The sequence below is a fragment of the Eubalaena glacialis genome, chromosome 5 (genome assembly GCF_028564815.1).
Source record: "Eubalaena glacialis isolate mEubGla1 chromosome 5, mEubGla1.1.hap2.+ XY, whole genome shotgun sequence".
Classification (NCBI taxonomy): Eukaryota; Metazoa; Chordata; class Mammalia; order Artiodactyla; family Balaenidae; genus Eubalaena; species Eubalaena glacialis.
Genome location: NC_083720.1, coordinates 95,557,728 through 95,574,662, shown reverse-complemented (window position 1 = coordinate 95,574,662; position 16,935 = coordinate 95,557,728). Strand labels below are relative to the sequence as shown.

At 39.9% G+C, this 16,935-nt stretch overlaps 1 protein-coding gene across 1 annotated transcript; it reads left to right on the top strand.

Moving 5' to 3' along the window:
• Positions 1-1,680: 1,680 nt before the first annotated feature.
• Positions 1,681-2,145, top strand: LOC133092260 (peptidyl-prolyl cis-trans isomerase A-like). The gene has a single exon (XM_061191507.1). The coding sequence runs from the start codon at positions 1,681-1,683 to the stop codon at positions 2,143-2,145; it is 465 nt and encodes a 154-aa protein (XP_061047490.1).
• The last annotated feature ends 14,790 nt before the right edge of the window (positions 2,146-16,935 follow it).

Genomic DNA, 16,935 nt, shown 5'->3' with positions numbered 1-16,935 from the left:
TTCTGCAAATACAATCAGTCCTTCCTCTACAATTCATTCTCAATGGAATAGCCAGAGTGACTCATGCCCCTTTCTCCTGAAAGGTCTCTCTAGGACTCTCTACAAAGCTTAACATTGTGCCAGAGGCAAAGGGAAAATATTTAAGAGATTCAGATCCATTTTCATGGAGCAGGCTATGAAGGATGAATTTGGAGCTGAGAGACAATAAATTAATAACTAGCATAGGGTCTATAGTAATTCTTTTAGGATTCACTAATTAATAGAGCATAAAGTGCCAAAGAGTCACTATAACTTCAGAAATACCATAAAATATGTTGACATGTCTGAGTCACTATGCTTTTTTAATAGATATTATCTGGTGAGCCTATGGTTTTGGAAATCTCTGGCACGACACCAAAGCCTTTGGGAACTGCTAGTCAAGAAGGTGGTGTACAAATACCTTTGCATAGACATAATGCCCTTTACAATCTGCCTGTGTTATCTTCCCAGATTCCTTTCACAAGACTTTTCCAGATTCTTTTCACAAGACTTTCTCTACATTCTTCCTACAGTCTAACCAAATCAGAATAACCTGGCAAATTCCTTCTTATCCTTCAAGACCCTATTCAAATTCTACCCTTTTTCCTAAGCTTTTCCTGACAACACTTGCACAGTTATTCTCTCCATCTTCTCTATTCCCACTGAAGGAAATGTATAGAATACGTGCAAATTCCTTTTGGGGGGGGGATAGGGATAAATAGTTATAAACTTACAAGCACTGTTCTAATTACCTTATACTTTATATACCTTATATACTTTATAAAATTCTTTATATAATTCTTAAAAACCTTAATAAGTGGCTACTACAATTAGTATCTCCATTTTGCAAATGAGGAAACAGAAGCTTAGGTTGTGTAATTCTCAGTTAGCTATTGAGGAGCAGAGCTGGAAAATGTACCCAGACCTGGGCAATTCCAAAACTCATGTACTAAACCATTAGGCAATATATCCTTCCAATATTATCACTTATCAGAGTGTATTGTAATATTTTAGTTTGCATACATGTTGCCTCCCTGGATAAAACTCTTTCAGAGACTGAATCTTACCCACCTTTGTATTCTCAGCATTTACACAGTGCCTGGAATATAATAAGGGCTCAGTGTTTTTTTTCTGGGGTGAATAAATAGCAATTGTACAGATAGCAGTTAAATATAAATCAAAGTACTTCCTGATTGAATATGAAAGTAATGGTACAGACAGTAAGTGGTCTTAGAGGCTCTGAGAAAAGAAAGATCCATGTGTACTGTAGCATTCGTGAAGACTTCATTGTGGTCTGGAGCCAGACCTTAACTCAAAAAGAGAATTTGATCTGACAACAGGAAAAAAGATATAGGTGCAAAAGTCAAGGCAAAAAAACCTGCAATGAACATAGTGTGTGTATGGTGCGTTAGTGAACTCACTCTCAGTATAATGTAGAGAGAAACAAAGGCTGATATTGGATTGGAAGGGTGGGGGCAATTTGCAGAGCATTTTGGAAGTCATGTTGAGGGATTTGGATAGCATGGAAGAAAAGACTAAGAGCGTGACTTCCGGTTTCATGTGGAGTTTGTGTTCCAGAACCACCAGTAGCTGGGTAATCTGGGAGTTTCTTAAATGTTCTAAAATTCTTCTAGCCTTGAAGACACCACCACCCCAGAGCTGATGGCCATGGATGGTGGGCCCTTGGGCCACATCTCCTATGAGCTGTTTGCAGACAAATTTCCAAAGACAGCAGAAAACTTTTGTGCTCTGAGCACCAGGGAGAAAGGATTTGGTTGTAAAGCTACCTGTTTTCACAGAATTATTCCGGGATTTATGTGCCAGGGTGATGACTTCACACGCCATAATGGCACTGGTGGCAAGTCCATCTCTGGGGAGAAATTTGATGAGAGTTTCATCCAGAGTCATACCAGTCCTGGCATCTTGTCCGTGGCAAGTGCTGGACCCAACACAAACGATTACCAGGTTTTCACCTGCACTGCCAAGACTGAGCAGTTGGGTGGCAAGCATGCGGCCTCTGGCAAGGTGAGACAGGACATGAATATGTTGGGGGTCACAGAGTACTTGCGGCCCAGGAATGGCAAGACCAGCAAGAATATCGCCGTTGCTGACTGTGGACAAATCTAATAAATTTGACTTGTAGGAAAAAAAAAATCTTCCAATTGTACAACTGAATATTTACAGGACTCTTCTGAGGATTAAAATAATTAATCCATGTAAAAAAGAACTTAGTGTAGCAGTCAGCACAGAGCAAATACTCAGTATATATTTGTGGTTAATGTTGTAATTATTGAATATTATTAATGGGAGCCACATTCTAGAACCACATGATATTAGCAATATTCTAGAAATCTTAATCCTTCTGTAGGAATGGGGGAACCTGGAACTTGACAAGTTAGGTGACTATTGAAATGATCTTGGCCTATAGTTAAAAAATTTTTTTGATTACAACAATGAGAATGGAAACAAATAACTCTGAGAAATGAGTTTAAGAAAAAAAAATTATAGGAAGAGGCAAGATGGCGGAAGAGTAAGACGCGGAGATCACCTTCCTCCCCACAGATACATGAGAAATACATCTACACGTGGAACTGCTCCTACAGAACACCCACTGAACGCTGGCAGAAGACGTCAGACCTCCCAAAAGGCAAGAAAATCCCCACGTACTTGGGTAGGGCAAAAGAAAAAAGAAATAACAGAGACAAAAGAATAGGGACGGGACCTGCACCAGTGGGAGGGAGCTGTGAAGGAGGAAAGGTTTCCACACACTAGGAAGCCCCTTCGTGGGCAGAGACTGCGGGTAGCAGAGGGGGGAAGCTTCGGAGCCACGGAGGAGAGCGCAGCCACAGTGGTGCGGAGGGCAAAGCGGAGATTCCCGCACAGAGGAGCGGTGCCGACCAGCACTCACCAGCCCGAGAGGCTTGTCTGCTCAGCCGCCGGGGCGGGCGGGGCCTGGGAGCTGGGGCTCGGGCTTCGGTGCTAGCCGGGAGGGAGTCCGGGAAAAAGACTGCAGCTGCCAAAGAGGCAAGAGAATTTTTCTTGCCTCTTTGTTTCGCGGCGTGCAAGGAGAGGGGATTCAGAGCGCCGCCTAAACGAGCTCCAGAGACGGGCGCGAGCCGCGACTATCAGCGCGGATCCCACAGCAACAGGGACGCAGAGGGAAAAACGGAGAGATTCCCGCACAGAGGCTCGGCGCCGAGCAGCACTCACCAGCCCGAGAGGCTTGTCTGCTCACCCGCCGGGGCGGGCGGGGGCTGGGAGCTGAGGCGCGGGCTTCGGTCGGATCCCAGGGAGAGGACTGGGGTTGGCTGCGTGAACACAGCCTGAAGGGTCTAGCACACCACAACTAGCCGGGAGGGTGCACGAGAAAAAGTCTGCAGCTGCCGAAGAGGCAGGAGACTTTTTCTTGCCTCTTTGTTTCGCGGCGTGCAAGGAGAGGGGATTCAGAGCGCCACTTAAACGAACTCCAGAGACGGGCGCGAGCCGCGGCTGTCAGCGCGGACCCCAGAGACGGGCATGAGACGCTAAGGCTGCTGCTGCCGCCACCAAACAGCCTGTGGGCGAGCGCAGGTCATTCTCCACACCGCCCCTCCCGGGAGCCTGTGCAGCCCGCCACGGCCAGGCTCCCGTAATCCGGGGACAACTTCCCCGGGAGAGCGCACGGCGCGCCTCAGGCTGCTGCAACGTCACGCCGGCTTCTGCCGCCGCAGGCTCGCCCCGCCTCCTCCGTACCGCTCCCTCCCCCCGGCCTGACTGAGCCAGAGCCCCCGAATCAGCGGCTCCTTTAACCCCGTTCTGTCTGGGCGGGGAACAGACGCCCTCAGGGGACCTACATGCAGAAGCGGGTCCAAATCCAAAGCTGAACCCCGGGAGCTGTACGAACAAAGAAGAGAAAGGGAAATCTCTCCCAGCAGCCTCAGAAGCAGCGGATTAAAGCTCCACAAACAACTTGATGTGCCTGCATCTGTTGAATACCTGAATAGACAACGAATCATCCCAAATTTAGGAGATGGACTTTGGGAGCAGGATATATTAACTTTTCCCCTTTTCCTTTTTTTTGTGAGTGTAGATGTGTATGCTTCTGGGTGAGATTTTGTCTGTATAGCTTTGCTCTCACCGTTAGTCCTAGGGTTAGGTCTGTCCGTTTTTTTTTTTTTTTTTTTTTTGGCTTAAAAATTTTTTTTTCCCTAATAAATGTTTTCTTAATAATTTTTTCCTTATTTTCTATTTTTAAAAAAATTTTTAATAAGTTTTTTCATATTTTTTATTTTAAAAAATTAAAAAATTTTTTTTCTTAATAAATTTTTTCTAAATAATTTTTTTCTTATTTTTAGTATAAAAAATTAATAAATCTATTTTTAAAAAATTAAAAAAATTTTTTTTTTCTTAATAAATTTACTCTTAATAATTTTTTTTCTTATTTTTTATTATAATTGCTTTATTTTATTTTATTTTATCCTCTTTTTTTCTTTCTTTCCATTTTTTCTCCCTTTTATTCTGAGCCGTGTGGATGAAAGGCTCTTGGTGCTCCAGCCAGGCATCAGGGCTGTGCCTCTGAGGTGGGAGAGCCAACTTCAGGACACTGGTCCACAAGAGACCTCCCAGCTCCATGTAATACCAAACGGCGAAAATCTCTCACAGATCTCCATCTCAACATCAAGACCCAGCTTCACTCAACGACCAGCAAGCTACAGTGCTGGACACCTTATGCCAAACAACTAGCAAGAGAGGAACACAGCCCCATCCATTAACAGAGAGGCTGCCTAAAATCATAATAAGGCCACAGACACCCCAAAACACACCACCAGACGTGGACGAACCCACCAGAAAGACAACATCCAGCCTCATCCACTAGAACACAGGCACTAGTTCCCTCCACCAGGAAACCTACACAACCCACTGAACCAACCTTAGCCACTGGGGACAGATACCAAAAACAACGGGAACTACGAACCTGCAGCCTGTGAAAAGGAGACCCCAAACACAGTAAGATAAGCAAAATGAGAAGACAGAAAAACACACAGCAGATGAAGGAGCAGGGTCAAAACACACCAGACCTAACAAATGAAGAGGAAATAGGTAGTCTACCTGAAAAAGAATTCAGAATAATGATAGTAAGGATGATCCAAAGTCTTGGAAATAGAATAGACAAAATGCAAGAAACATTTAATAAGGACGTAGAAGAACTAAAGAGGAATCAAGAAATGATGACAAGCACAATAAATGAAATTAAAAATACTCTAGATGGGATCAATAGCAGAATAACTGAGGCAGAAGAACGGATAAGTGACCTGGAAGATAAAATGGTGGAAATAACTACTGCAGACCAGAATAAAGAAAAAAGAATGAAAAGAACTGAGGACAGTCTCAGAGACCTCTGGGACAACATTAAACGCACCAACATTAGAATTATAGGGGTCCCAGAAGAAGAAGAGAAAAAGAAAGGGACTGAGAAAATATTTGAAGAGATTATAATTGAAAACTTCCCTAATATGGGAAAGGAAATAGTTAATCAAGTCCTGGAAGCACAGAGAGTCCCATACAGGATAAATCCAAGGAGAAACACACCAAGACACATATTAATCAAACTATCAAAAATTAAATATAAAGAAAACATATTAAAAGCAGCAAGGGAAAAACAACAGATAACACACAAGGGCATCCTCATAAGGTTAACAGCTGATCTTTCAGCAGAAACGCTGCAAGCCAGAAGGGAGTGGCAGGATATACTTAAAGTGATGAAGGAGAAAAACCTACAACCAAGATTACTCTACCCAGCAAGGATCTCATTCAGATTTGATGGAGAAATTAAAACCTTTACAGACAAGCAAAAGCTGAGAGAGTTCAGCACCACCAAACCAGCTTTACAACAAATGCTAAAGGAACTTCTCTAGGCAAGAAACACAAGAGAAGGAAAACACCTACAATAACAAACCCAAAACATTTAAGAAAATGGGAATAGGAACATACATATCGATAATTACCTTAAATGTAAATGGATTAAATGCTCCCACCAAAAGACACAGACTGGCTGAATGGATACAAAAACAAGACCCATATATATGCTGTCTACAAGAGACCCACTTCAGACCTAGAGACACATACAGACTGAAAGTGAGGGGATGGAAAAAGATATTCCATGCAAATGGAAATCAAAAGAAAGCTGGAGTAGCAATTCTCATATCAGACAAAATAGACTTTAAAATAAAGACAATTACAAGAGACAAAGACGGACACTATATAATGATCAAGGGATCGATCCAAGAGGAAGGTATAACAATTGTAAATATTTATGCACCCAACATAGGAGCACCTCAATACATAAGGCAAATACTAACAGCCATAAAAGGGGAAATCGACAGGAACACAATCATAGTAGGGGACTTTAACACCCCACTTTCACCAATGGACAGATCATCCAAAATGAAAATAAATAAGGAAACACAAGCTTTAAATGATACATTAAACAAGATGGACTTAATTGATATTTATAGGACATTCCACCCAAAAACAACAGAATACACATTTTTCTCAAGTGCTCATGGAACATTCTCCAGGATAGATCATATCTTGGGTCACAAATCAAGCCTTGGTAAATTTAAAAAAATTGAAATCGTATCAAGTATCTTTTCCGACCACAACGCTATGAGACTAGATATCAATTACAGGAAAAGATCTGTAAAAAATACAAACACATGGAGGCTACACAATACACTACTTAATAACGAAGTGATCACTGAAGAAATCAAAGGGGAAATCAAAAAATACCTAGAAACAAATGACAATGGAGACACGACGATCCAAAACCTATGGGATGCAGCAAAAGCAGTTCTAAGAGGGAAGTTTATAGCAATACAAGCCTACATCAAGAAACAGGAAACATCTCGAATAAACAACCTAACCTTGCACCTAAAGCAATTAGAGAAAGAAGAACAAAAAAACCCCAAAGCTAGCAGAAGGAAAGAAATCATAAAGATCAGATCAGAAATAAATGAAAAAGAAATGAAGGAAACAATAGCAAAAATCAATGAAACTAAAAGCTGGTTCTTTGAGAAGATAAACAAAATTGATAAACCATTAGCCAGACTCATCAAGAGAAAAAAGGAGAAGACTCAAATTAATAGAATTAGAAATGAAAAAGGAGAAGTAACCACTGACACTGCAGAAATACAAACGATCATAAGAGATTACTACAAGCAACTCTATGCTAATAAAATGGACAACCTGGAAGAAATGGACAGATTCTTAGAAATGCACAACCTGCCGAGACTGAACCAGGAAGAAATAGAAAATATGAACAGACCAATCACAAGCACTGAAATTGAAACTGTGATTAAAAATCTTCCAACACACAAAAGCCCAGGACCAGATGGCTTCACAGGCGAATTCTATCAAACATTTAGAGAAGAGCTAACACCTATCCTTCTCAAACTCTTCCAAAATATTGCAGAGGGAGGAACACTCCCCAACTCATTCTACGAGGCCACCATCACCCTGATACCAAAACCAGGCAAAGATGTCACAAAGAAAGAAAACTACAGGCCAATATCACTGATGAACATAGATGCAAAAATCCTCAACAAAATACTAGCAAACAGAATCCAACAGCACATTAAAAGGATCATACACCATGATCAAGTGGGGTTTATTCCAGGAATGCAAGGATTCTTCAATATACGCAAATCAATCAACGTGATACATCATATTAACAAATTGAAGGAGAAAAACCATATGATCATCTCAATAGATGCAGAGAAAGCTTTCGACAAAATTCAACACCCATTTATGATAAAAGTCCTGCAGAAAGTAGGCATAGAGGGAACTTTCCTCAACATAATAAAGGCCGTATATGACAAACCCACAGCCAACATTGTCCTCAATGGTGAAAAACTGAAACCATTTCCACTAAGATCAGGAACAAGACAAGGTTGCCCACTCTCACCACTATTATTCAACATAGTTTTGGAAGTGTTAGCCACAGCAATCAGAGAAGAGAAAGAAATAAAAGGAATCCAAATCGGAAAAGAAGAAGTAAAGCTGTCACTGTTTGCAGATGACATGATACTATACATAGAGAATCCAAAAGATGCTACCAGAAAACTACTAGAGCTAATCAATGAATTTGGTAAAGTAGCAGGATACAAAATTAATGCACAGAAATCTCTTGCATTCCTGTATACTAATGATGAAAAATCTGAAAGTGAAATTAAGAAAACACTCCCGTTTACCATTGCAACAAAAAGAATAAAATACCTAGGAATAAACCTACCTAAGGAGACAAAAGACCTGTATGCAGAAAATTATAGGACACTGATGAAAGAAATTAAAGATGATACAAATAGATGGAGAGATATACCATGTTCTTGGATTGGAAGAATCAACATTGTGAAAATGACTCTGCTACCCAAAGCAATCTACAGATTCAATGCAATCCCTATCAAACTACCACTGGCATTTTTCACAGAACTAGAACAAAAAATTTCACAATTTGTATGGAAACACAAAAGACCCCGAATAGCCAAAGCAATCTTGAGAACGAAAAATGGAGCTGGAGGAATCAGGCTCCCTGACTTCAGACTATATTACAAAGCTACAGTAATCAAGACAGTTTGGTACTGGCACAAAAACAGAAATATAGATCAATGGAACAGGATAGAAAGCCCAGAGATAAGCCCACGCACATATGGTCACCTTATCTTTGATAAAGGAGGCAAGCATATACAGTGGAGAAAAGACAGCCTCTTCAATAAGTGGTGCTGGGAAAATTGGACAGGTACATGTAAAAGTATGAAATTAGAACACTCCCTAACACCATACACAAAAATAAACTCAAAATGGATTAAAGACCTAAGTGTAAGGCCAGACACTATCAAACTCTTAGAGGAAAACATAGGCAGAACACTGTATGACATAAGTCACAGCAAGATCCTTTTTGACCCAGGTCCTAGAGAAATGGAAATAAAAACACAAATAAACAAATGGGACCTAATGAAACTTAAAAGCTTTTGCACAGCAAAGGAAACCATAAACAAGACCAAAAGACAACCCTCAGAATGGGAGAAAATATTTGCAAATGAAGCAACGGACAAAGGATTAATCTCCAAGATTTACAAGCAGCTCATGCAGCTCAATAACAAAAAAACAAACAACCCAATCCAAAAATGGGCAGAAGACCTAAATAGACGTTTCTCCAAAGAAGAGATACAGATTGCCAACAGACACATGAAAGAATGCTCAACATCATTAATCATTAGAGAAATGCAAATCAAAACTACAATGAGGTATCATCTCACACCGGTCAGAATGGCCATCATCAAAAAATCTAGAAACAATAAATGCTGGAGAGGGTGTGGAGAAAAGGGAACACTCTTGCACTGTTGGTGGGAATGTAAATTGATACAGCCACTATGGAGAACAGTATGGAGGTTCCTTAAAAAACTAAAAATAGAACTACCATATGACCCAGCAATCCCACTACTGGGCATATACCCTGAGAAAACCATAATTCAGAAAGAGTCATGTACCAAAATATTCATTGCAGCTCTGTTTACAATAGCCAGGACATGGAAGCAACCTAGGTGTCCATCATCGGATGAATGGATAAAGAAGATGTGGCACATATATACAATGGAATATTACTCAGCCATAAAAAGAAATGAAATGGAGGTGTTTGTAATGAGGTGGATGGAGTTAGAGTCTGTCATACAGAGTGAAGTAAGTCAGAAAGAGAAAAACAAATACAGTATGCTAACACATATATATGGAATCTAAGGAAAAAAAAAAAAAAAAAAAAAAAAAAAGAGGTCATGAAGAACCTAGTGGCAAGATGGGAATAAAGACACAGACCTACTAGAGAATGGACTTGAGGATATGGGGAGGGGGAGGGGTGAGATGTGACAGGGTGAGAGAGTGTCATGGACATATATACACTACCAAATGTAAAATAGATAACTAGTGGGAAGCAGCCGCATAGCACAGGGAGATCAGCTCAGTGCTTTGTGACCACCTAGAGGGGTGGGATAGGGAGGGTGGGAGGGAGGGAGATGCAAGAGGGAAGAGATATGGCAACATATGTATATGTGTAACTGATTCACTTTGTTGTAAAGCAGAAGCTAGCACACCATTGTAAAGCAATTATACTTCAATAAAGATGTTTAAAAAAAAAAAAAAATACAATTAAAAAGAAAAAAAAAAAAAAAGAAAAAAAATTATAGAATTCACAAAGTAATTGCAGTTGAGGGGCACAGAAAATGGAGGCATTAAAAAATAACTTCAGTGTTTTAAACTCTTGAGCTCAAGAAATGTAGATTCCATTGGAAAAAATACAGACAATGGGAGAAAATCTAATTGAGGGGAATGAAATGATACTGGATTTGAGGAGGAGGAGATAATTGGAAATCCATGGAAAATATCTAATCTGATTGAAGAGATAAAGGATTGGAGTTTAGTTAAGTGAATAAGACAGCAACTATACATTAAAAAAATTATCCGAATAAAAGTAATTAAAGTAGTAAAAATCGATAAACTTTCTTCTTTAAAAAAATTATGTCATGGGGCAAAACCAAGGTTTGACACATTGGGAACATCCAGAGTTAAATTATGGAAGAAAGTAGAAGAGCCAATGAAGGAAAAATGTTCTCAGAGGCAAGAGGAAGACAGGGTAGAGCCCTGCTATGAGCAAGATATGCTATGTACTCTGAGAGGCAAAATTAGGCATGAGAGCAGGCCATTATATAGACTTTCAGTAACGTGATGATGAATGGCCATCTGAGGAATGCAAAGAAAGCTGATACAAGAAGACCTTCTCAGTAAAAAATAAAGAATGAGGCAAGGTCATTTGCTGAGAATGATGGAAGAAGATGGAGTTGAGTGCTTAGTTGGGACCTTGGAAGAAAAGATATGAAATTCTTGAATTGGGTAATTTGAGGAGAGTTTATAGAGTTGTGAGCAAGGATTAGGAAGAAAAAGGGATGGTGCGTTACTCCAGGGCTAGTGGTTGGGAAAACTATTGCCATCCCTGGGCCTGGAGAAGAGAGAGGAGGGAGCAGTTACTGGGACCCAGAGAAAGCTGTTTGGAGAGGACCACTTGGCAGGAGCTGTGGCCTTTAGGTAAAGGGACATAGCCAACCTGCAGGAACTGGTAAGGAGGGAGCTGGGGGAATAAGTGGGCTGACCTCACTCTCCTCTGGCCCTCTAGATTTCAGGTAAAGCCATTAGCTGAACCAAGCTGGAAGCTAGAGGGCCAGGGGGCCAGATTGTTACAATCTCATGGATCAGCTTCCTACTGCACAGAGCAGGATAGATACCGTGGGAAATGGATCCAGCATGACTGCTTACCAAACGTAAAATAGATAGCTAGTGGGAAGCAACCGCATAGCACAGGGAGATCAGCTCTGTGCTTTGTGACCACCTAGAGGGGTGGGATAGGGAGGGTGGGAGGGAGGGAGATGCAAGAGGGAAGAGATATGGGAACATATGTATATGTATAACTCATTCACTTTGTTATAAAGCAGAAACTAACACACCATTGTAAAGCAATTATACTCCAATAAAGATGTTAAAAAAAAAAAAAAAGAGTGGGAAAGGTTGGGCAGTGCCACTGTCGGAACAGGGACGGGGAGCCAAGGGATGAAAAAGAACTGCCAAGCTTCTCTAGAAGATCTGGTTGATGCTAGTCAGTACTTTAAAAAAAAGGTACTTACAGAAGAAATTAAAAAAACATTGTAAATCAACTATACTTCAAAAAAATAATTTTTTTAAATTTTAAAATAAAATAAAGGTACTTTTATCTTATTACAAGGATCATATGTAGTCATTGTAGAAAATTTCAGAAGTGTTAAAATCAAAAAAGAAAATGAAAACTACCCCAAATCCTACTCTCTAATGGTAATCACTTCTAAAATTTTTGAAGATACTCCCATTCTTTTTTATATGCACACAAAAAAATTTTTTTTAAAAAACAAAATGAGATTACATTTTGTTTTTACATTACATTCAGGGGTGTACACCCTGAAATCATCTAAAGTTCTTTGGAAATAATAAGCAACAGAAACCAAATCAGATCAACTTAAGTATTAATTAATTAATTAAATATTTATTGACTGCCTACAATGTATAAGGAATTTCATAGCAGTTAAAAAAACAGATTAAGTTTGTGATTTCATGGAATTTACACTCTAGTGGAGAGAGACAGACTATAAGCAAATAAACAAACCATGCATAATATTTTAGGGGGTCATAAATGCTGTAAAAAAATTAAGCTGGTAAAGGGTTAGAAGCTAATACAGTTGTCCCGGTGAGAAACAGCCGCTTGGACTAGGAAGGTAATAAGGGAAGTAGAGAGTGAGAGTTGGCTTCTGGATGTATTTCAAGGCAGAGCTGACAGATTTGCTGATGAGGGCACACAGGGATTCTGATTGCCCCTTCAGATCCACCCTCTACTCCTTCCCAGGGACTGGAAATTTGACCTCCGCAGACCACACATCTGGAATCTCCTGTCCTCCTTTGGTTGGGTTCAGACAGTGAAATGAACTGAAAGGAAATTGGAGGGCAGGAGGAGAACAAGACAGAAATATTTATTCTCCTGGCACCTGCCCTGCCAGGCTACAGTTTGGCAGCCACCTTCTATGACCACAGCTCTTGCTGGTTCTGGTAAACCCTTCTCACCCCTGCCTCCTTCCAGCCTTGGGCAGTAATGGCTTCCCACTGTGATTCCCCCTTGGGTGCTTCACCATTTCTTATTACTTTCCCTTAACCTGACCGCACATTTGTAAATAATCCATTGAATTTTTCTCAGATACCGCTTTTAGTGTGCTATCCGTATCCTGCCGGGACACTGAGTGACACAGGATGTGGGGAAAAAAAAAAAAAAAGAGTCAAAGATGACTCCAAAGTTTCTGGTCTGAGCAACTGGAAGAATAGGGCTGCTTCTTACTGAATCGGGGGAAAAAATCAATAGTGTAAAATGAATTCATTAGAAGGATATGGGGTACTTCACAGAATGGAATAAAAGGCAGAAATGTAAAGCAGCAAGTCGAAGTTCCTGGCCTGCTGAGAGCTCAGGATGGAAGTTGGCAGTGATTGGTTAGAGCTCCTAAAGGGAAAATGGGCTCAAAGCCCTCCATTGAAGGGAAGGGGCCAGAGGTCAGCTCTTACTGCTTGAAGGTGGAAATAAAACTATTGTTGACTGCTTGCCTGGGCTACATTTAGCATGCTTGAGGCCTCGAGGAAACCAGAGACTGCTAAACATCCTTCAATGCACAAGACAACTCTTTCACAAAGAACTACTCAGCCCAAAACATCAATAGTGCTGAAGCTGAGAAACCCTTCTCTGTATGAAGGCTGCCTCGTGCTTCAGTTTCTATGTCTTAGAAGACAAAACAGATTACTCTAGATCCAGGGCCTCAAACTCTATTGGAAACCAATTTTAAAAGCGACAGTGGCAAATATGTGGGTACTGTCCAAATAGGCTCTGCAAGCAGAGGCACTACCTTCGGAAATTTTTGTTTGAAAGCCTAGAGTGGAACTTGACAACGCTATGGCAAAGTGCAACTGTGCAAACGGACACAACCCCTCTCAGTGAGCGCAGGCTTACTCATGGTTTAAATAGAGCACTCTGTATGTGCTCAAGTTTGCAACTGAAATTAATAAGGTTGTAAATCACGTTACAGCTTTAAAACTCATGCAGGAACCTTTCCAGGCAGCTGAGAGCTATGGTATTGTCTAATGACAGGTTCTGAAGCAGGCCTGCAACAGGGCTGCATTCATCAGGCACAATATGCTTTTTGTGTTCCAAGGATTCTCCTGGGACTCCCTGACTTACCTGGAGTAGGTAGACAGTTTCACTGGAGAAAGCAGCCTAGGCTCCGAACTCGCTTTTGTCCTTAGCACAAAGGCAGGACTGAGAAGCTGGGTCTGGCCCAGGGCCAGGGGGGCATGGAGAGCTGATTAAGAAGGTGAACTTTGCAAATGACCCACAGAGCCTCAGGGCTTGGATGGCTCAGTTGTCTCCTAATGTTCTGGCAGACAGAAACATTTTTTATAAAGTAAGAATGATTTTTTTTCTTTTTTTCCATTTGGAGGTAGAAAGTTTTCTGTCTAAAATAAATAAGAAAGCTCCGTTCTAGAGAACTCTGTATCCTTGGCTGACCTATGCCCCACCACCCTCTTAGAATCTGTTTTCTGATTCCCAACTGATAGCTCTGCCCTTTATTTTCGAGGGCCAGGAAGGAACCAGTCTTTGGGGTAGAAATTATGCAGCTATGTCCCAAGAGTTTGAGCTCTAATTATCAGAAAAGTGTGATAATTCTATAGTTTTCCCCATCTCATTTTGCTACCTCTGAAAGTCCCCTAAATTCACTTAACAGTATTGTATCTCCCTGAAGCTATAAAGTCAGGCTATTTTTTTTTCCTTAACACGAGAATGTTTTAATTGTAAATATGAATTCTACAGAGATTGTGCTTGAGTACTGCAGTTTAGGCGGTCAAATTAGTTCTGCAATTTAATTCAGTAAACTCCATTAACTGATATTTTTCTATCAGTTATAATATAATAATAAATATGTAGGTGATCTCTTCAGATATATATGTTTTGAACTTTATGCATATTAAAAATCAGTTAATGTGATAAGACCATTAATTCACTCACAAAAGTGTTCTTAACTCATGAGATTAACCAAAGTTTATTTACACTATTAGTAAATTGCTCTGTGTGTGTGTATGCATTATACAGGTACATAACCACTTTGTGAAACACTTATTTCATAAAATACAATCATCATAGTAATATTTGGAGTAATTTTTTTAAATTAGTCTCATTTTTTAAAAGTTACATTTAGTATTCATATGTTTACTTCTTATTTTGATATGGAAAAATGACATCCTTGGGGCATTTTCTCCTCCAAATAATGTAAATATCCTATGAAATATTATGATATTCATTATTATCTTTTTCAGCTTTTGATTTTCCTTCTCTTCATTGGCTTATTCTTTCTGGTTATAAAACAGCTAAATAAAAATATAAGCTTAGGATGAATTCCCATTAAACCTTGTATACAAAATTTGTATTCTTTCTTTCATACAGCAATAATAATTGAAATTCCTAGTAAATGCACGCACAAAAATATATCATTAAAATCTTATTTAATTCACTACAGTAGTCATTTCATTCATCTCAAAATATGGTCTTCAGACTACCTGAGGATGCAGGTGCTAACATGCATCCTCACCTCAGAAATTTTGAGGATCTCACCTCAGAAATTCTGATTTAGTAAGTCAGGATTGGACCCAGGAATCTGTTTTCTGTTTTTTGTCTCTCAGTGTAGCAAGTGAGTCGCACTCTCCATCTTTTTTAACATGTGTGGGGTTTTTTCTAGCTTAATTGAGGTATAACTGACAAATAAAATTGTAATATATTAAAAGTGCACAACTTGATTTGATATATGTGTACATTGTGAAAAGATTCCTACACTCAAGTTAATTAACACATCCATCACCTCACATATTTACCTTTTTTCTGGGGGCGGAGGAGAGGTGAAAACATTTAAGTTCTACTATCTCAGCAAATTTTAATTACACAATACAGTATTATCAACCATAGTGACCATGTTATACATTAGATCCTCAAGCCTTATTCATCTTATAACTGAAAGTTTGTACCCTTTTACCAAACTCTCCCCAATTCCCCCATACTGCAGCCCCTGGCGACCACCATTCTACTCTCTGTTTCTATGGGTTCAAATTTTGTTTTAGATTCCACAAATAAGTGATACTATGCAGTATTTGTCTTTATCTGATTTATACCACTTAGCATAATTTCCTCCAGGTTCATCCATGTTGCCACAAAAGGCAGGATTTCCTTCTTTTTTAAAGGCTGAATAGTATTCCATTGCGTGTGTGTGTGTGTGTGTGTGTGTGTCACATTTTCCTTATCCACCATCTCTTGATGGACACTTAGGTTGTTTCCATACCTTGGCTATTGTGAATATTGCTGTAATGAACATGGGAGTACACATATCTCTTCAGGATAACGATTATATTTCCTTTGCATATATACCCAGAAGTAGGATTGCTGGATATGGAAGTTCTATTTTTAATTTCTTGAGGAACCTCCATTTTTGCTTTCTATAGTGGCTGTACCAATCTACCTTCCCACCAACAGTGTACAAGTGTTCCCTTTTCTCCACATCCTCACCAGCATTTGTTATCTCGTCTTTTTGATAATAGATATCCTAACAGGTGTGAGGTGATATCTCATTGTGGTTTTGATTTGCATTTCCCAGATGATTAGTGATGCTGAACATCTTTTCATGCACCTGTGGGTCATTTGTATTTCTTCTTTGGAAAAATGTCTATTTGGGTCCTTTGCCCATTTTTTACTTGGACTATTTGGGGGTTTTATGCCATTGAGTTGAGTTCTTTGTATATTTTGGATATTAATCCCTTATGGATATGTGTTTTGCAAATATTTTCTTCCATTCTGTAGGTTGCCTTTTCATCTTGCTGGTGGTTTCTTTTGCTGTGCAGAAACTTTTTAGTTTGATGTAGTCCCACTTGTTAATTTTTGCTTTTTTTGCCTTTGCTTTTGGTGTCAAATTCAAAAAATCATTGCCAAGACCAACGTCAAGGAGTTTTCCCCCTATGTTTTCTTCTAAAAGTTTTACAGTTTCAGGTCTTACATTCAAGTTTTTAATCCATTTTGAGTTGTTGTTGTTGTTTTTAATAGTAATCTTTTATTTATTTATATATTTATTTTTGGCTGTGTTGGGTCTTCGTTTCTGTGCGAGGGCTTTCTCTAGTTGCGGCGAGCGGGGGCCACTCCTCATCGCGATGCACGACCCTCTTCACTATCGCGGCCTCTCTTGTTGCGGAGCACAGGCTCCAGATGCGCAAGCTCAGTAGTTGTGGCTCACGGGCCCA

Excerpts from the sequence above, each read along its gene's own strand:
- LOC133092260 (XM_061191507.1), top strand. The coding sequence starts at position 1,681 with ATGGCCATGGATGGTGGGCCCTTGGGCCACATCTCCTATGAGCTGTTT.